The 20,723-nt window shown below is 40.5% G+C and overlaps 3 protein-coding genes across 3 annotated transcripts in view; 2 read left to right on the top strand and 1 right to left on the bottom strand.

Moving 5' to 3' along the window:
• Window positions 1-2,587: 2,587 nt before the first annotated feature.
• Window positions 2,588-4,380, bottom strand: LOC122761730 (rho GTPase-activating protein 6-like). The gene is made up of 2 exons (XM_044016982.1): window positions 3,674-4,380; window positions 2,588-3,390 (listed from the first exon to the last, which is right to left on the bottom strand). Exons 1-2 carry the CDS (start codon window positions 4,166-4,168, stop codon window positions 3,199-3,201), a joined length of 687 nt encoding a protein of 228 aa, XP_043872917.1. The 5' UTR covers window positions 4,169-4,380; the 3' UTR covers window positions 2,588-3,198.
• Window positions 4,381-7,608: 3,228 nt separating this feature from the next.
• On the top strand, window positions 7,609-15,965 carry LOC122786055 (male-specific lethal 3 homolog). The gene is made up of 14 exons (XM_044052075.1): window positions 7,609-7,852; window positions 8,959-9,041; window positions 9,127-9,222; window positions 9,678-9,772; window positions 9,853-9,950; window positions 10,086-10,214; window positions 10,370-10,527; window positions 10,621-10,779; window positions 10,864-11,099; window positions 11,179-11,268; window positions 11,633-11,742; window positions 11,850-11,949; window positions 12,065-12,149; window positions 14,782-15,965. The coding sequence occupies exons 1-14, from the start codon at window positions 7,754-7,756 to the stop codon at window positions 14,879-14,881; spliced, it is 1,638 nt and encodes a 545-aa protein (XP_043908010.1). The 5' UTR covers window positions 7,609-7,753; the 3' UTR covers window positions 14,882-15,965.
• A 61-nt stretch (window positions 15,966-16,026) lies between these two features.
• The window catches only part of LOC122786037 (FERM and PDZ domain-containing protein 4-like), a 58,196-nt gene continuing 53,499 nt past the window's right edge, over window positions 16,027-20,723 (top strand). The window contains exons 1-2 of the mRNA XM_044052039.1: window positions 16,027-16,525; window positions 18,282-18,585. Coding sequence (XP_043907974.1) covers window positions 18,320-18,585 — 266 coding nt within the window. The 5' untranslated portion in view covers window positions 16,027-16,525; window positions 18,282-18,319. The remainder of the gene's footprint in view (window positions 16,526-18,281; window positions 18,586-20,723) is intronic.

Raw genomic sequence — 20,723 nt, 5'->3', positions numbered from 1 at the left:
GTTAGTGCTGGTTTGTGGCTTCGACACTGTGGTTTGCGGCTGTGAGTGCAAGCAGATTAGAGTGTCAGATGTCTCTGACCTCAAATATCTACTTCTGAACTGCTGTAAATCATCTGTCACTCAGTAGCTTCAGTCACAGTGGGGGCTTTTTTGTTTGTTTTTTTCAATGGTGGTGGTGGTGGCTCTTATTTTGGAAGGATTTGTGTCTTTCCTAAAGTGAGTGGCTCTAAAAATAGACTGTGCAATGTCAACCTTCATGGCGCCTCATGAACAGCCAGCATTAAATTAGCAAACCACTGTTTCCCTTCCTGCGTTTGTGCGTAAGTGTGAGTGATGTGATGAGTGAGAGACAGTAACGGCGTGTATGTTCAATGTATGTTCCAGATGCCAACAAATCTTACCGATTCCAGTGTGTCAGCATTCCTGTAAAATCCTATAGTTTCTTTAAGCCAGCGCTATATTTTGATATGACGCTTAAATTTAGAGTCAGTCACTGACCCGAGCTACTGATGATTGCTCCGTGTCGCTGTTGTTCCAACATCAACAACCTGGCCATGGAAAAAAGCTATCAAGCGATCACAGCCAATATAACTGTCACACGTTGCTTTTTGTGTAAACCATTACATCTCAACTGTCTCTGCTTCTCCCTCCCACTCTGTCTCTCTCTTGTCCATGTCTCCCACCATAAAAAGGCATAGCACGGGACTAATGGGCTCACATATATACACTTATACGCTCAGTGGTACATGCAAATCATTTGTAGTCAGACTAGAAGCTACTGTACGGCTGCTGTTTTCTTTCTTTTAAGAAACTGAAGCCAAAACATGGCTTGGAAATAAATTTAAAAGCTCCATATTCTTCCCAAACATTAAAACAAGTGGAGGTTCAGGGCATTTTGGTCAAACTGATCAATATGATTAAGAGCTATTAACGATTTATGAAATGTGTAACATTTAAGAGGGTTTATTGGCAGAAAATAAAACATGCCTACAAGTGTGTTCGTGTAAGTATATTAAAAATTAAATTTGTTTTCATAGTCTAAGCATATGCTATTCTGGTATATGAAGGCCACCATAGTTCCCTCACTTATGGCGCTTTTCCACTATACAGTTCCAGCATGACTTGGTTTATAATGGTTTTTATTTATGCTTTATAATGCTTTCCATTATTACAGTTTTATGCGCGACACACACTAGTGACAAGTAAAGCAGTTCTTTTCAGTGTACTGCATCATTAGAATCAGTTAATAATAAAGTTATTAACTTAAGTTAGGTTAAGTTAATAAGTTCAGTTCTTCCTGCATGACCGGAGCTGAAATACGTGACTCGGCTTGCAATCGCTGGCTTTTGGCAGTGTGGTCGCTAAATACACCAGACTCCTCCGTCCTCTGTTAAATATTGAGATTTTAGAAATATCCGTGGTAAATTTTGGTGATTAACGCATGTTTTCAGGATTTTTAAGTCTTTTTTAACTGATCAAGTAGAGAGTCAAGCTGTGCCAAGCCGAGTCATGCTGGAACCGTGTAATGGAAAAGCACCAATAGTTGGGAAAGGGAGGGTTGAGGGAGAGGTTGTTGCTATCTAACTCTTACCCGCCATACCTTGTGCTTCTGGCTCTTAAAAACACAGGATATGAAAATGGCATGCTTTAATCCCATGGAATACCTGTTTAATAATAAACATTTTCATATGGAACTATGAGAAATGCATTTAAATGAGCATTTTCTCCATATTGTATGTCGCTACACCACAAGCTTGAGTTTTATTGTTATCACATGGTAATAAAGCAGAAAACTGGGACCACAGACAACCAACAAGGACATTTTTGAATTTGAAAAGAACAAAAAAAATAAGCTGGTCCAAATGCTGCCAAAGCTGAAGCTTAAAAAGCAAAACATAAAGCTTAATGTAAAGATTATGTACAGATATCTTTGGATATACGTCAGTTTAAAAAAAGTCCATATAATAACAAACCGCTGATATATAACAGACACGTCTTCCATTTCTTTTATCACTGACAGACAGAATTGTCTCTGTCGCTTTTCAAACCAATACCAGAATGTGGATTACATGACACAGTGAGATGGTGTTCTTTCTGTATTTCACTGAACATGCGCGTTTCATTTGTGCAAAAAAATGGCCATGAATATTTAATGGTCTCCTAAATTTCATTTTGTGAAAAATGACACTTCATTGTGTGGGTTAAAAAAGGTGCATTTCATCTCAAAACACGCAGCATTTAAAGTCATTTCAGGATTTAATTTCATGTCCAGCAGTATGGATACATATGAAAAATGATACCTCATTGTGTTAGGAATGGGGGGTTTTGCTTCGAAAATCCTGCCACAATTGAAGTCATTTCAGGATTTTACTTGACGTCCAGCAGTGTGTGAAGCGTCCCAGCAGACCAGCAACACTTCTTGGCTCAGTGTTTTTACAAACACTCTGAGGTGCCATAACTTTGTGGTCCACATTGTACTAATGACTCCACACTGATAGCCTCATGTTATCCTCACTGGGCCGTGGCAGGGGAGGTGGGAGCGAGGGGAAGAGAAGATTACATGGAAAATAATGTTAGGGTGGTGGGAAACTGTGCTGAGTGAGACTTTCTCAACATCTCAAAGAGGAAGAGAGGGAGGAAAGGACAGCAGAGACAGAAAGAGTGAAGCCGGAGCCGTTCTTTGTAATAGGAAATGATGGGAGCTGTTTGAGGGCTGCATGGGTTTGACCCTGTGACCGCTCCCAGTCGTGAGAACGCAGTCCCAAGCCATGTGTTCTTAAGACCCTCACATCAGGACACACATGCTGCTGCACGTACACACACAAACACACACACACACACACATTTGGTGTAACTATACAAGTCAGCCAAGGCAGAGGGAGAAAGTCTCCAAAAGAAGTTGGAAAATTATCATACCTTTCCACCACTGCATGTGGACATGGGCCAACTATGCAGTCAGTAAAGCCCACCCCTGCTAAAAATAAGCCATCCAAGTGTGTTTTGGTAAGGATTTCATGAACTGCCTTCCACTTATTCACACTCAATTTGGAGCCTTTATGAAGACAAAAGAGCCTCACCGGCCCAGTGACACCAAGAGTAGGAGGGAAATAAAAGGATTTTGAGCGGAACCATATCTGTACACCTCACTGCACATATTGTTGGAATTATTTAATCCGCAGAAGCTCCAAGAGAACTTCTTCAGCCGTCCCAGAAGGCTTTTTGTGCAAGGCGGTGACTCCCACAAGAAGTGAAATCACTGGAACAACAGCGGCAAGATAAAGGAAACGCAGGTAACCTTGTGTAACTGCTCTGGTCGCAGACTGGAGTGACCTGGTTTAAGCCAGGTGCAGATGTCAGATTTGAGATGAAGACATCCTCTTCACTGAAGTGCTGCAACATTTGAAGTCATAACTCAGTAAACTTGCTGACAACTCCAACAGCAGTATCACAATTGCACAATCTGCATTTTTTTTTTACCCTAAAGGATATTTTGAGCAGATGTGTCTTCAGGCAGTTGGTTTCTTTGCTCGGAGCAGAAGTAAACAATGTGCTAAATTTGCAGAGGTGTATTTGTAATATTCCAGGAGCTGTCATACTAATCAAGATGGGAAGTAACTGGTTTTTTTCACCTGTACATAAACTGTGATTCTCAGGATGAAGCATATTACTTTACCTCTGATTTCCACACGACGTAAGCGTGAGAGCTGGACGGCTGCACTTTCTTCTGCAGCCACCTCCGGGGCGAGAACAGAGTCCCGGTGCTCCCGGGCGGTGTGGCACCGGGCCCCCTCACCAGAAATGGTAAATCCCCTGCGGTATTCCTTTTGGCACGCTTCACTATATCATAGTCAAAGTGGAAGTTGGAGGATGGAGAAACATCCAGAGGGATGGAAGGGGTGGAGAGGGACGGGGCGATTGGCTCCTTGAGTATCGGAATCTTGGTGCGTAAAGACGGTTTCACAGCCAGGCGCTCCGGTAACGCACCTGCATCCGCAGCCGGTGCTTCAGAAAGCGGTGCTCCCATGGCTTCATCGGCTCCGGTGCTACAATGTCTGATTATAGCGGGGTCCAGACTGCGGGTTTGGCGGAGCCTCCTTTTAGTTATGGCTTTGGAGGCAGGAGAGGAGCAGGAGAAGACACTATTGAGAAGTCCTTGCGCGGCAGACATGTCTCTTTTGTTTTGGATCTCACATCAGCGGTGCTCGGTGCGTCTGTGTCCAGCTCCAGCTACAGGACAGCACTCTGATGTTGCCTCCATTTGAAGAATATTCCTAATAGAAGCTGGTGAGGAGCTGGGATGTGCTGCATTAGGCTGCAGACGCTGCGCAATGTGGAGACGGAGCCAGTCAAGGATTTTTCCTCCACTGTGTTCTGCGTTCATTGCTATGACTGGAGTTGAGTGAGAAGACAGTGGAAGTGTTTGAGTGTGTATGCATGTGGGAGGGGGCTCATAACTTAGCAGATGAATTCTTATACTGCACGTTTTCCCCCACAATAAAGAAGTAATTGTAATAAACCATTACATCCTTTAAGAAATTGCAATAAGCATTGTTTTGGTTTTTTTATTCACTTAACCCTTGAGTTTGCCTGAGCATTTATTGATCAAATCGGTGCCATCTGCAGCCCATGACAACTTTAAATTGTATTTTATTTGTTTCATAAACATTTGAACTCTCACACAGGCCTAAATGTGAGTTAATTTGATAATAAATCTAGGAAACTGCCATGAGAAATGTAAGTAAATGAAACAATTTGTCTTTAGCTTTGTTTACTTTTTATTGTTAACTTAAAAACAACAAGCATATGATATAAATGTAAGTAAACACTAATGTAAGTTAGTTATACAAAAGCAATTTCATACAACTTGTTATCAACTGAGGTTCATTTTGTCGTTTGAAAGCTGTTTTCCTTTTTCTTTTCTTTTTTATTTGGCAGCTTTATTACAAATCACTGCTCTAGAGGTTAATTTGGGAAACCTGCTGCTACAATAATCAGACAAGCAGACGGTCACAGGCAGACATGATTTAGCCAGGGATGAAAATAGACATATTAATCCTAGTCTCCATTAATCCACCTCAGTGTCTGGGAATAATAGGCCTATGAGTGAAGCCTGCTGTGTGCTATTATTAGCCATATACAATAAGTGAGCCTCAGGATTATTGGCCAGAACCCTTTCTTTATTCACCTGTGTGTATGGCAGACGCTTGTTGACACAGATGAGCTCAGTCATTTCAGCATGTTAACATGGTCCGTGTGATGTGTACATGTGTTTAAAGGAGAGACAGACAGAGACGGAGAGAGAGAGAAAAGACAGAGAGCAGGAGCATGTGTGTCCCAGTGTGTGAAACTATGGGAAAAATGAAAAGAGACAGCAGGAGTCTGCAGAGGAGGGTGCCAGCAGAGGCTGATAAAGGAGTTTATGAAGCTGCGCAGCATGACACAGTCACACACAACACAGCATGACATGACACTGATAACAGCTGAGATAGATTTGACTTCTCTGAAAACAGTCTGCTGTGGAAAAAGAAAAAGAGTTAAAGGAATACTTCACCGAATTGCATTTACCTTTGTATTACTAGAATAGGGGTAGTATTTTTGAAAAAAGATGCTTCCCAACCTCAGTTTCCCTTGAGTTGAGAAATATCTTAATTCTTTTCTTTGTTACATGCCCACCAGTGACACTTGGTCTAACTGTTAGCAAAGATGGCGGACACTGTTGACATTCTGGGAATGAGGTCCCGTCCCCCTACGAGTGGGTCTAAAAAGTGCGGAATTAGCGTCGCAGTTTCAAGCCTCGAACCAAGTGTCACTGGTGGGCACGTAACAAAAAAAAGAATGAAGATATTTCTGAATGGAGGTTGGGAAGCACAATTTTTCAAAAATACTACCCCTATTTTAGTAATACAAAGCTAAATGCAAATCGGTGAAGTATTCCTTTAAGTCACAGGAGGAGGAATAACAGGGTAAAATGTGGCGTTTTGCATGATTTAAAAAAATAAATAAATAAGAAGAAAGAATTTGAGGCATATTGAAGCCAGAAACAACAGTAAGAAAGTATCCTACCTTGCAAGAAGAACCTTGACTGAATTTGGTGCATTCAAAGACAATTTTTGCTCTCAAGTTACTAATATGTAAAACATTGAATGTAGAGCAGTGATCACTTTGACTTGACTGTCAAAATACATCAAATAGGGCCAGACTCAAAGAGAAGGAGAATAAATCAGTAAGGCATACACATGTTCAGTGTTACATACACACTGTCCGTATTTGGTATGCAACAGCAGAGCCGCACTGCCTGAAACCATCTCGAGCATAATGAGTCTCGATTCAGCCACAACTAGCAGAGACCTGTCTCCCTGTGCCAGTGAGACATGAGTGGGTTAGGAACAAAAGAAATTAAAGCACTGGGATGGAAGATAAAACAATAATCCAATAATAAAGATTCTATTTCTAACATTTAAAATCTTTCTTTTTTTTTACAGTGGAAAGAAGACATAACAATAGTACATCCCCATATTGTTGCCTTTATATATAAGAGCATCCGTATTTTCCCAATAGTGAATGATTATATTATAGAGACATGAATTTTCTTTTTACTGTACTGTACCGACTGCCTTCAGGGAAAGTGTGTTTTCTTTTGGAACGGATGATACTTGATTTGTAGAAACAAGAATATGATGAGGAACTGGATCTGTTCAGCAATTAGTTGATATTCTCAGGTCACAGATCACAAAACAGTCACAGATATTTTCCCTGTGGGATGGGATTATATTCCAGAGTGGATATTTTAAATATGCTGGGAATGTTTGTGTTTACAGTTGGGATAAATACAGATAATGTCTCACAGGAGGGGTATTACAAGCAGTCTGTTTCAAAAACCTAACACAACATTACTCATACAGTCTACAAAGAGAGAATGCACTGTTAATGTAATATAAGTGTTGTTATAGTGTGTGGTAAAGTAGTTTGTAATGCTAATGTTTGGGGTGGGAATTGCCAGAGGCTTATCACAGTGCAGTGATATTACATTTTATTACATTTGTTTAGTTGGAAACTATATTACCAAATTTAACTGTTAATACAGTCATCTTAATAATTGCAAACATAATGTGGACTGTGCCATCTTGAACGATGTGTTTTGAACAATGCAATAAAATAATATTGTGCAAAATAAAATGCTTTATTTACAGCTTAATAAATAATTGATATATTCTGCGTTCAAAACAATATAATCTAAATTGTGTGGTGAGTTGTTCTTTAATTCTTATTGTCGATGCATAGATACTTATGAAGAGTATCATGACACCTGCTGGTAACAGATATGAACTCCAACACTCGTACGGTGTCCGTGAAGAATCAATTGCACCCTCAACTTGCGCGTTTTTGTGCTGCCTTCAATGTTACGGGGAGTTTGAGAATCTTTATTTTGTTGTGACTTTCTCTGGTCAACAACATGTGAATATAGATTAGAATTTACTCTACATTTATAGTTATACATACCTATATAAATCAAATGTATAAACGTGTAAGCACTTGCCGATTAAGATGTGCTACACATGTATGATAGTGGCTCCTATCGGAAAAAGAAAAAATACGGGATGTCATGGAACGCACCTGAAGCTATCTCTTCGTGTGTGGTATCTTTTGGTTGGCGACCCCTTCACGGCTCACAAAAAGTGTACGGAAAAGAAAGGGTTAAGGGTTTGATAGGGTCCTGATCGATGCCTTCTCTCCCACACGTCGCCATGAACAAATGAATTCTCGGGGAATTAAATATCATTTTCACAAAGGAGAAAGAGTGTTGTGCTTTGAACCAGACCCAACCAAGGCTAAAGTGTTGTACGACGCTAAGGTAACGTTTTATTCAGCCACTTAATGGAGCCATTTGGCGGTTACAATATTAATTTGTACTGGACAAACAGGGTTGTTTCAGAAATGTGTGCGAATCCACTGTTAAGCCAACTATGGTCTTGGAAAAAAATACAGCGTATTGTTCTGGGTTTTTAGTATGTTTCCGGGTTTGTTCGATTGTTCAAGCACAATAGTAGTAAGCTAAAACGTGAACCATGTGTAGCGTCGTGGCTGTTATTAAATGTCAAAGTACAATGATGGTGATGCTATTGTTACCTATACATGCAAGGACAATTATGAGACAATATATGGCTTTCATTCAAATGAGCTTAAGGTCGTTATTTACTAAACAACCGCATCAATAATTCTGCTCCAGTCACTCCACTAAACCAGACCACTATAATGTACCAGTTATTGTTTCCCAGCTATTTAATGTCATTAGGATTCTGTCCATAAAATGTAACATAGCGTCTCCCCTACTACCTCGATCGATTATTAGTATTATTTTAAGTGCGTATTGTCGTTTTAGCTGCTAGTTGGCTAGCTAGCTACAGTGTTATTGTTGCTAGCATGCTACTGCGGTAGCTAGCATTTAAGCTACATTGTTATTGAAATCTCCCGGTATTTTTTTTGCCTAATAAGCATTTTTTATAAAGTAATGATACTTATGCGCTAATAAAAGTCTCTATTATAATCATTCCGTGCAGCTAAATGCTTGTCGAAATGCTAAAGTACAGTAAAGGGCTAACTATGAACTTGTCTGCTTCATTATTATCTTGTTTGTTAGTATTAATCCAATAAAATCCAGTGCATTTCCCTCAGATTTATGACTTGTTCCTCAAACAGGAGTTTGTTGTTTTCTGCTCTTAAAGAAGCACACAATCATAGGCACACCTTGAAGCAAGATTCAATGTATGTAATCTATGACTATGATCTATTAACGAGTTCAATAAATCCGTTTTGGCCATATCAACCTTAAAGTTTGTGTTACATCTATTTATATAATGCTAGTGACTTGATAGTTTATGAATGTCGACTCAACATTTCCCTGTAACACACATAAGCCTTGAATAAGATTGTATGTATTGTTGTGTGTTCTCATTACAGGTCATTGATGTCTTGATAGGTACAGATGAACATGGAAGAAGAATCCCAAAGTACCTGATTCACTTCAATGGTTGGAACAGAAGGTGAGATTAAACTGACTCTTATGTGATGTACTGCAAAGAAACACGTCTTTTTTTTAAATTGTGCTCTCTCTCTCTTTTTTTGTAGCTGGGATCGTTGGGCAACGGAGGATCATGTCCTAAGAGACACAGAGGAAAACCGTACATTGCAGCGTAAACTGGCTCGCAAAGCTCTCGATCGCATGTAAGTTCATATTATGTTCAGTTGTTTAGCCTTAAAAGTAAATATACAGTAAAGTCACAACATGCATGTGATACCAGCTCATTCCCCAATAATTTTAATGGATTCACTCTTTGACGAACATGCTATATGTACTTTTTTAATATTTCAGTAGGCTAAATGCTCTCACTTAACATTCATTTTACACCTTAAACTCAAATTATATCACTATTCACTACTGTTGAATTTGACCTTACGTTTGTTCTATTAATAAACACATCTGATAAAAACAGTGTAAATTACGTCTATAGTGATATCATATCAGTGGATTAAATGCTGTCCCTTAACATGCATTTTACACCTTAAACTCAAATTATATCACTATTCACTAATGTTGAATTTGACCTTACTCCTGTCAGTTTTATTAATAAACACATCTGATAAAAACAGTGTATATTTCATCTCTGTTTTCATGGTAGGAAGAGAAAAGGATGGTCGAAGAGGCGTCGTCGTCAGTCCGGCACTAAATCTTCTCTCAAGACTCTCCCCAAGGAGGACGACAGTGATGATGCATGTGAGTACTCTATGTCTGCCTTTTTGCTCACACTGTCCACTAGTTATCACATAAATCCTTCACTGTTTTTGTGTCTCCAGGTTTGATTTCATCTTCAGGGAGCAGTGACGGCGACGATTCTGACCCTGACTCTTCAAATAGTGGAGAAAGCACGTTCTCTGAGGATATCAACAAAATGGTGATGTGCTCAGTTAGTTCAGTTTTTAGTTTCAAAAAGCCAGTGTGTTTTACAGATTGGCTAGTGAAAAAGTCATGTATGACGACTTGCAAGCCTTGAAAAGTGGGTCTGAAAGTTCATATCTAATGTTTTCAGAGGGTTGAACCAGACATGAACATTAAAAGGGAGACTGAGGAGAAGATTGTCCACATCGACATCAGCATCCCTGATATTCTGAAGAAGAAACTTGAGGATGACTGTTTTTACATCAACAAGAGAAAGAAGGTGCATACAGCAGGCATTAAGTATTGCTATACCCAATTTGCATCTCACATTGAATAAGTTTTTAAATAATGCATATTCAATTTTTTTTTTGAGACCGTTGTCTCTGGAAGTTGTGATAACATGAGAAAACAATTGAGCATCTTCTCTTTTCCTAGCTGGTGATGGTTCCCTGTCAGATGAACGTTGTGCACATCCTGGAGTCTTACGTCAAACACTTTGCCATCAACAAAGCTTTCATGGCCAATGAACGGTACCGGCGGCAGCAGAACACCACACAGAGCAGCAGTCCACAGCCCATCCCACCAGAGAAGAGGTAAGTCATTTGTCATCTTCTCTCCTCATATACTTAAAGTGGTAACTCTTTTACTTATATATACTTGTGTGCTTAACTTTCCTTTGTGTTAAGCGAGGAGCTGTGTAAGGAAATGGTTGACGGCTTGAGGATCACATTTGACTTCACCTTACCCATGATCCTCCTTTATCCCTGTGAACAAGCCCAATTTAAAAAGGTCAGCTCCACCAGGCTCTTCCTGGCAATGAATGAGGGCTCCCCCTGCTCAAGCAAGTAAGTGTGCCACCATTAATCAAGATAAAACACTGCTTCCTGCTTGGGATACACTACATTTTTTTTCTTCTCCTGTTTCTGAAGTGCCCAGCGAGAGCGCAGCCCGAGCCCATTGGGCCACAACCCTCCTACTCCTCAGTCCACAGACAGCCAGCCAGCGTTGAGTGACATCTCCGCCACCACCCCCACTGCCCCAGCCCCCACCCCAAAGCGCCGACGCCACCCTGACATGGACTGCATCTCGTACCAGTCCCAGTCACTCAGACGCTCCACCAGGAACACTTCTGGTGGTGACCGGCCAGCTGAAGGCAGCAGTGGAGGTAATCGCCTGGTGCTTATCAGTTGAGAACCTCTTGTGGTGTCGCTGATGTTAACCAACACATGGATGTAATGTTTCAGGTGGGGGCAGTGCCACAGCGTCACCGCAGCTGAAACGGCGTGTGGTCGACGTCTCGTCCCAGCCCAAGTTCTTCCTCAACCTTGACAGAAGTAAGCAAACATAAAATATATGTGACAGTGTTTTCTCAGCTTGTATTTTGTATGGCTATTTCTTCTAGGTTTTTCCTTTTTTTGACCATGCTGATAATTGTTTAATAACAGCTTTTCATGAATTCACAGTATAGCAACAGTTTGTGTTGTAGTAACCAGGTTTGCCCAGTAGATGGTGGTATCCTACCTTTTTTCCCCTCCACATTGATCCTCCCACTCAAGCGCCCCAGAGAATGATCAAAGTTACAATACTTTTGAGCTGAGATGAGCTCTGTTAGTGGTTTCATTTTAGCTATTTGCAAGCAGCAATGAACTTTATCATACATCCATTGTATTCCTCCTTCTGCTGTTTGTCTCTGTCCAGAAACCCCAGTGCACAGTGGCTCATCTTCCCCATTGCCTTCGACACCAAGCAAAGAGCGAAGTGGTCCATTCTATGGCCTGGAGAGCCGCAGAAACAATGAGCTCAATGAGGTGATGGACGTATGGTCACTGAAAAGAGAAAATAGAAAATCACTCTCAAGGACTACAACATGATATGGAAGTGTTTTACGTAATAAAACGTTTCCTCTGTCAAACAGGTGCTGAGCTGGAAACTGACTCCTGATAATTACCCTATGAATGACCAGCCTCCTCCACCGTCTTACCTGTATGGGTCACAACACCTCCTGCGGCTATTTGGTAGATGATCGCTTCACTTATTTTTCCATGAATCCACCTCTGGTTGTGGTGTGTGTGGATGTCTAGCAATTTTACTTACATGCATTGTCTCGTTTGCTGTCTTTTCTTCTTCCAGTGAAGCTTCCTGAGATCCTGGGAAAGATGCAGATCCCTGAGAGGAATCTCAGAGCCTTGGTCAAGCATTTGGAACTTTTTCTCAGGTAATTGATCAGTATCATAAAATCAACAGCACTACTTTGATATTCAAGGTTTATAGAGCAGTGAGTGCAATATTTACAATAAGTGTTTGTTTTAAAACCAAGGAAGAGATGGATAAGGTATCATTTTAATGCATTAAAGTCCCAATATATCTCTCAAAAGAACAGCTTATGGTGAAGCAAAATATAAAGTAGAATTCTGCACTTCGGTTTTAAAAACAACTTCATGCATTAAAAACTTAACTAAAAGCATGCTTTTCTCCCCTCTAAAGGCATCACATTTAAATCTCAGTCTGGGAAAACGGATAGTGCTGTCAGCTGTAAAGAAACTATGTAATCACGTATAATTTCCGTGGAGGATGAATCATTAAATAGATGTATTGCTGACATGAATTAACAGATCATTGAATTTGCACCTTGCTAATACCCAGCACGATTCATTACCTGAGGTTTGACCCAGCTAAGCATTAAGACTCACCGTTAACTGCCAGGTTTGGGCTGCACAGACGTGTCAGAAGCTTATGTGCTGAAGTGCAAGTAATAGATTAAAAAAATGAGGGTTGGTAAATGTATTAAAAAATGATCATGCATGCCTCAAAATCACCCAGAGACATACAAATAAGTGAGAATATGAGGGTGGGATGGAGTGAGAAAGAGAATGTGTTGGAGGGAGGGAGATGAGTGGGTTACACAACACCCACACACGGGAACCTAATCTTTAAATCCTCCCGAGCGATCTTCAGTTCAGCTGGTCCCAAACCTTGGGGATTTAGGCCCTCTCATTCTTTAATCAAACACTCACAGTACTGCCTCCTGCCACAGAGGAGTGCTACAGAGCAACTCCTGAACGCACCACGGAGTAGGCAAAAGAACAGACAAAGAAAAAAACTGCCTGTTTTCCTCCACTCAACCAAAAATAAAGATAAATCAGGGCTTGGTACTTGGTGCCACCCGCATCTTAAAATAGCTGACATGACTGCAGTATGAAAACTTGTGACAAATGTGGCGCGATACGTGTTAAAGCCAGAATATAATTTTCTATTACTTATTGTCTTGATCTAGACACAACTTATTCTACAGACCGAAGACAACGTCTTTGTTTCTCACAGAAATATCACACAGTAATCATTTTAAATATGTTTTTTCTTCTGAAACTGAGAATAACGATGATGTAAAAAAATACCATTCCCTCTGATATCACGTATTCTATCGCAATTCCTGTGGCAGTTGGCTATTTATTCAAAATTGTTCAGCCCTGTTTTCATCGGTGTTTGTGGTTCCTCGTGGCACAAGAAATGGTAACATTAAAGTCTGCAAAAGACAGAGAGAAAGAGTGCTAAATAAATAAAAAATAAATCTATAAAATGCAGTGTCAGTCATAGAAAGCGTTCTAATTCACTTCAGTGGCACTGCATTGCATCTCTATTCATACTTAAAAAACATTAATTTTGTAGTATAAGAGAAGATAATTTCTATTGTTTTTTCTTTACTTTGTCCCCCCTCGGAACTAATTAATATGGCCAGCGTGTTGGACGCTGCAGGACACTGGACACACACTAAAATGTCTGTGTCTTTCTGGAAAACCTTCCTGCCTTTTTTTTGTCTCTTTCTCTCTGAATTCAGCCTCATGGCAGATTGTGCTGAGCATGCAGAAACTGATTGATGTCGCTGAAACTGAAGTGCAAAGCATTCTGGGATTTGGCCACAGTTGATCTCTCACTCTCCCTTTCTCTGCAAGAATGATTACGATTAAGTGTGGGACGTACTTGTGTGTGTGCGCTGATTTACAATGTGTATGCCTAAAGCGGCTTGTCTTGCGTTATTACTGATCTAACAGCAATGAAGATTAGCACGAGCCTGAATTTCCTGGCTCCAAAGAGCCAAATAAATGATTTTCTGATTAATAAATACATATTGAAATCTGTTTAGTGCCTTGTAATGAATCTTTTAGAATCAGCCTTTTAGGCTGTAGTGATGGCTTCGCTCAATAAACCTAAATTTACTTAATTTCATCTCTCGCATACCGTTACTGCAACGGTTTCTCACATTAATTTTTTTCTTTATTGTCCCTTCAAGTTTTCTTGTTTCTCCTCTGATGAGGATAATTTGTTTGCATTGAGATTAGGAAGGCCAGTGGAGCTAAGATGAGATGGCAAGATTTAGAGGATTTGGCTGAGTAGCGGATACTAAGACGATTCCGGATTAGTTTTCCCTGCTACTGATTAGATAGGAGGAGGAGGAGGAGGAGGGTGGGATTTTTTCACTCTTTCCCTTTCTGATGCTTGGGCCGTTGTTCTCATGTTCTCCGTCCTTCTGTCATAGTTATTGGTATATGGATGAGGAGCTTTGTATCAAACGTATATATCCACAGGCAGAGGCCAAAGGGTCTGGGATTTATGTGGAATGAGCCGAAGATATCTTGGGAACCGTGAACTGTGTTGGGACTTTGCTGCCGTTGCTTGTTGCTTCGTATAATCCTAACGTGTTAGTGCACTTTGTCATTGCACACACGGCTTATGTTGAATATTTAATGTGAACAGAACAGTGTTGAACACCAGATCTCCCTCTCTTTGCACTCCTCCCTTCCTTCCCATCTCTCTCTCTCTCTCTCTCTCTCTCTCTCTCTCTCTCTTAGGTTTCTGGCAGAGTTCCATGAGGACTTTTTTCCTGAGTCGGCATATGTGTCAGCATCTGAGGCCCACTACAGCATGAAACAGCCAAGGCCCGTTTTCTGAATGAGACATTGGCCATTGTGTTTCCTTTACCTTCCATTGCAGATAGTCGACACTGACCTGCAGATGGATATTAGCAGCTTTCTCTGGAGTTGGGCTTTTTTGCTCTTGGATCTCCCTTCCCTCTTCTCTGGCACTAACATTAGCTTCTCCTCCTGTTGCCTTGCAGAAGAATTTGCTCCTACTGTGCCACTAACTTGTCTACTTCAGGTACTTTCCTGTGCATGTGAAGCCACCCTGCGAATCAAATGCACTGCTTCTTTAACTCTTAGCAGATGGCTACATCTGAGCCCTTTTCCAAATATCTCCTTGTCGTCTGCCTTTGTTACCTGGCCTGCAGCCTAATTTTTGGTAGAGGTCCACACAGATGTGGCACCAGAAACAATCAGCGCAGCCTTCTCCTCTCTGCTGGGACTTTAATGCTTTCTGAGGCTACAGTTTTGGGAATATTTTGGTTTTTTTCATAGATGCCAGATGCTGAGGAAGAAGGATTGAAAAACCCTGTTGTTCTGGGTTCTCTCTTGGATGTCATATTCTGCTCTGCTTTCAATGCTTCTTCAGTAGATGATTCCTCTAAAGCCACAGTGGGAATCTCTCTTCCTACCTTGGAGATGCTTTGCTGCTTTGAAAGCGGGATGTTTTCAGTGTTCCATGATGGACTGTCCTATCTTTTTGTTCTCCTTTTTCCTCTCACTGTTGTTTCCTCTGACAGAAAGTTGAAAAACTAAAATGACAAACTTGAGGTTGTTGGTATTTGCAGTTTCAAGAATACCAAGCAGTCACAAAAGTGGTTATTTTACACATCTGTACATGTTAACAGTTCTTGTGAACGGTATGTCATGTTGTGAAAATGTAAATACAAAGCAGCTGTTGTTGCGTGCACATTAATCTGGTTATAACTTGACAAGGATCAAAATAGACCTCACATCACACAGCATAATGTAACATTTGTCGATACATTGTCATGTAAATATTGAACCTTAATGCACATAGTTTGTCAGTGTTTCCCTTTGTTTGGTAAAACACTATTTCCTTTTTCGTCTTCATGGGGATGATATCTAAATAAAGATTTTTTTTTTTTCTTAAACCTGTCAGTTTACCTTTGTCTTTGCTGCACGTAACACTCTCACTGAATGTTAATCAAGTCACTTTGACCTTGCGTAACAACCCCTCCTCTGATTGTCATTCAACTCCTTGAAAGCAATCCATATGTATTTGAGCGAGCCTTGTTTGTATACAAATTTAACACTGCTGTGACACCATTTAATCAGAGGTGATAAAAGCTGCCAGAGTAACAGCCGGAGTGACGTGACAGATTTATCGCCGCTGGTGTGATGGTGCCACTGTTGGACAAGTTGAAGTCTTGATCTTATCTCTGCACCCTTGTCAGGGAAGTGAGTCTTATATTATCAGGCATCTTGTTGGCAGAGAAAGTTGTGCACATTTTGTACATGTTCGATTCCAAATGATTGATTCATAAAGCAAAAATGTAGCACTTTGACTGGGTTTAGCTATAGTGCTAATTGGAGACTGCTTTATCCTCCACATGAGCGTCGGGGAGCGACTGGAGCTAATCCCAGCTGACGGGACGAAAGGCGGGGCAACACCCGGGACACATCGCTAGTCCATCGCAGGTCAAACACATAGGTAACTTTCTTTTAAACAACTAAAATGGTGGATAAGACATGGCTCCCTGGTGAAAGCTTGATGTCTGTTTTCAGGTCGACATAACAATGCCCAAGTGCCTTGGACTTCTCCCTATGGTTTTCAAGTCTAGAATATGAATGATTTTTAATGATTATTGTCGTTAAAGAGCTCATAGATTTTGCGAGTCCACCCAAGGTACTCCCACAGGCTGTTGTGAATTTTCTTGAAGCCTTTATGTCCTCTGAGAGCTCTGTGATCAACACAAACGGATGACTTGTATTGGTAAATTGAGTTCCGGCCAGCATATAATAAAATCATATGTCACTTTTACAAATAGTCTGACATTTTGGGAACTTTTTCACCTCCCAGGTTCAAATCCCACTTCATCTGAGGCCTTCCTCCCGGCAGACTGTGGTTAAGGTTGATTGGAGCGGGTGAATTACCTGTACGTTTAAATCTGTAATGTGATAGGCTGGCGTCGTTCCCAATGTCAGCGGGAATTGGCTCCAGTCTCGCTGCGACCCTCAAAGGAGAAGCAGCATAAAGATGATGGATGCCGTTAATGTTCTTGTCTAGAGTTGAATTAAAAGAGTGAAAATACTTGGTAATTTGCATGCCAACAAACGTCTAACTGAAATTGAATACCTTCCTTTATTTATAATTTTGCTATGGTTTAATGTATTTATCCATTCATATAAACACAAAGCATTAGGCCATCAAGCCTTGTTGTTTCAGCAATGTTTAAAAGTTATATTTTCCTTTGAGAGTGGCCTTGCTGATGCAAAATTATGAATTTAACTAATATTTAATGCTTCCGCATGTCTTGACTAAATCAATCTTGATCGACATTGTTATTACAGAATCCATTTTTGGCATGAAATTGGACAAAAAAAAGATTGAAAACAATTTTATATGGTAATTGTTTCATTGCTAAAACAACAAATCTAAGACTTAAACTTAATGCTTCTTCTATCTATAATGTATATTTACTGTCTATTAAGGAGCACTCTCAGTTTATTCCCTTTGTTCCTATGGGAGGTTTGCTAACCGCCCCCCCACATCAACGTGCTAATAGGTTTTAGTGGTGAACCATAATTTTATTTGGATTGGGTCAGACTTCTTGTAATGAACCGCTTATCAGTGCAACCCAAGACGGCACTCTCTTACCTGCTGCTATCATGTAGCCACAGAAGCCACCAGTTCAAGCCTTTCCTTGCATCTCACATCGATTTCCCACCCCGTGCCGTCTCTATCCGTTTACCACATGATTCAATTTTGGAGCAAGAGGAAAAAAACGGGAAGCAATGATGTGAGCTATCATCTCGCGCCTTTCATTTGCTTCCTCCCTCTTTCTTTTTGTTTGTGTTCATCCCTGCATTTTTGCTGTGGGTGCACATTTACAGGATCTTTCCATCCCAGTCTCAAGGCTCCATGTTTCACTGTCTTTAATCCCTGGCTTCCCATCACCAATCTCTTTTCTTTTCTTTCCAGATTGGTTTGTTATCTTTCCCCTTCGTCTCCTCACTTTTCAGCACTTCAGTGGGACAAACAAGAACAGACTGAGAAGCGTTTAGCCAGTAGGAGTGTGCAGATGCATCACTTTCAGTTTTTTTGCTCCTCTTGCTCTTGTAATCTAAGCTTTTGCCTTGTCCTTTGACACATTCGCCTCACTGTTCATCCTCACATCCAAATCTCTTGATTCGCTTTTTTTCTCTTTGACACCCATCTCCATCTTCTCGTTTGTTTGTTTTTCTAGCTTCCATCATCCCATTCTGTAATCTCCATCCTCACACCATGGACCTTGAAGAGAGATTTCTCGTGGATAAGGTGGACACCAGCCCGTCGGTCTCCTCTGATTCCTCTTGGACATCGTTTGACCTCAGCACTGACCTCACATCAGTCAGCTCGGACCAAATCCTAACTCCAGTGACGGCTCTAAGCGGCTGTAAACTGCTCGAGGACCAGAACCTGAAGAAACCTCCTCCGGCCAAAGTTTCCTCGACTGCAGTGAGAACCAAGAAGGTTTTGTGGACAGAGACATCTTTCCTGGGAAACGATGAGTGAGTACAACATTATTATTATCGTTATGTGAGAATTAGTGGCAGAAAGAAAGAATTTTGTGTGGTGAGACATTTTATGATTTATGGAACAAAATTGGTCATGTTTTCATATGATTTTCTTGCACGTGTGCAATTTCATCTTGATTTGGGATTTTAATTTTATTTAGTCAAGTTTCTGTTCAATATTGATTATGTTGATAGGTTTTAAATGATTGGAACACCATACAAAAAACTTAAAAGAAATAAATTGCTTCTGACATGAATTCATTACAGTTTTTAAATTTGGAATAAGGCATAGTGCAGTAATCAAGAACAAACGCTGTGTGTTTAAATAAACAAGAAATACAAGCTCCAATAATTAAATAATGCTTTAAAAATATATGTTACATATCTCTTAGATTGATTAAATCAACAAAGTCACTTACATATTCCGTTGGGTCTGACCTGTAAAAACGAAAGTCCTTTTATCATTTCCGTCTCTGGCTCTGCCATCATTTAAAAAAAAAAAAGAAAAATTTGGCAACGTAGGCTTTGTACTTCACGCTCATGCTTCAGAGTTTATAAAGAAGTGTAACATTAATCTAAAAAAAGGATGGGCGAGAAGTCTACCGATAGCACATGAATAAAGGTTGTCTCACTGAGACTTTGCTTTCAGCCCAGAGTGGAGATAATTATCTGTTTCATGTGGTTTAATCATGAGTTTTTCCTCTAATGGGAGTGTGATTCCCACTTGTACGGCTGTGGGAGCGGATAAAACAACCCCTGCATTAGTTTAGATTGAGACCATAAATCACCTCTGCTCTTGGAATTCTGCAGGGACTCTCGGGCAAGCTCATCTTTTTCTCTTCCCTTTTCAAAAGTCTGAACACACTCACTGGGAGATGCTCTCACCAGCCATCATCCTGTCTTCAAATGACCGCAAACTCCTGAACGTTACTGATTAAATTAGGAATATTTCCGAACCAGCTGAGGAACAGAAAAACCTTGTCAGCAGCTGTGTTTCTGTTGATGTATAAAGTAGAGACAGCAAATGTTTTCATGGTGTTAGATGACCATCTTTCTGACAACATTGTGCTTGTTGAGAAATCCGGTTGCCTCACGGGGCTACATCTGAAAAAGGTTTGTTTCATTAGTTCCCTAATCAGAAGAGTAAAAACCTCCTTTTTTTTTAAAATTCAAAAGTTACATATTCAGAGTAGTTCTTTGGCTGCAGCAGTTGATTCAGTGACACAATCAGTGACATATAGCTGAAGCTGAACGCCTCGTGGCTCCAGCTTCGTCGAACATTCTCTTTCCTTTCTTTCTCTTTGTACAGATTTTTTTGTCTAACTAACGTGCAAGGAAACAGTTAATAGTTTCTCATGTTGCGACACAGTGGTCAGAGTTCTTTAAGCCTATCGGCTATTGCATTTAGAAGGCCTCAGTGATGATTGAGGAGATCATACCGCAGAGGGGGAGAGAAAAGGAGGAGAAGAAAAAGCTGATGAATCACTTGACCCTATAACCTGACATTTCAGGACCTTCTGTCCCACATTCCCAGCTTTCTTTCTGATATTTGTTTTCATCCTACATCTCCTCTCCCATCACTGACCCAAGCATGAAGAGATTTTCCTGCAGTTGTGGTTATTTTGTTGTCCCCGCTCACTGGCGGGTTAGGATACAGTCGAGCAGAGAGACAGGAGAGCAGGTATGAGCTAAGATAAGATACAGTATTTAATTATCATCCCTGTGTCCAATGATGAGCTTTGTTGATGACAGTACAGCACAGTAGCACAGAGGACGGTGACCACGTGCATTCTCAGCATTCCTTATATTAGTTTTTACCTCTTTCTTTCCTGTAATCACAAAATCCTTTTCTTAATTTTGTCATATTTCATGCACAGATTATCAGAGAATATTTCCATCTTTCACTGCATCTCGCGCCTCAGTTCATCTGTGAATAGTAAGTTTTGATTTAGCATCTCTGTGGCACCCAGACTTTTTCACAGCTTGGTGGAGCTGCTCTGATCAGATTCCTGACACTTATCTCACTGTAGTAACGGCTTCTTTCAAGCTCTGTGCATTTGACATCACAATATTCAGTGGATTCATTTAAAGTCAGACTTTTTAAAGTTGAGCCTGTGCCGCTGTTGCCCAGC

The sequence above is a fragment of the Solea senegalensis genome, linkage group LG2, assembly GCF_019176455.1.
Source record: "Solea senegalensis isolate Sse05_10M linkage group LG2, IFAPA_SoseM_1, whole genome shotgun sequence".
Classification (NCBI taxonomy): Eukaryota; Metazoa; Chordata; class Actinopteri; order Pleuronectiformes; family Soleidae; genus Solea; species Solea senegalensis.
The sequence above is the reverse complement of the archived record's forward strand: the minus strand, read 5'-3'. Positions and strand labels throughout refer to the sequence as shown.

Bases quoted from the DNA above. Each gene is read 5' to 3' on its own strand.
- LOC122761730 (XM_044016982.1), bottom strand. From the start codon at position 4,168: ATGTCTGCCGCGCAAGGACTTCTCAATAGTGTCTTCTCCTGCTCCTCT. The intron at 3,391-3,673 runs GTAAAGTAATAT...CAAATGTTGCAG, and splicing joins ACGTCGTGTGGAAATCAGAG to CACTTCAGTGAAGAGGATGT.
- LOC122786055 (XM_044052075.1), top strand. From the start codon at position 7,754: ATGAATTCTCGGGGAATTAAATATCATTTTCACAAAGGAGAAAGAGTG. The intron at 9,042-9,126 runs GTGAGATTAAAC...CTTTTTTTGTAG, and splicing joins TTCAATGGTTGGAACAGAAG to CTGGGATCGTTGGGCAACGG. The intron at 9,951-10,085 runs GTGATGTGCTCA...TAATGTTTTCAG, and splicing joins CTGAGGATATCAACAAAATG to AGGGTTGAACCAGACATGAA.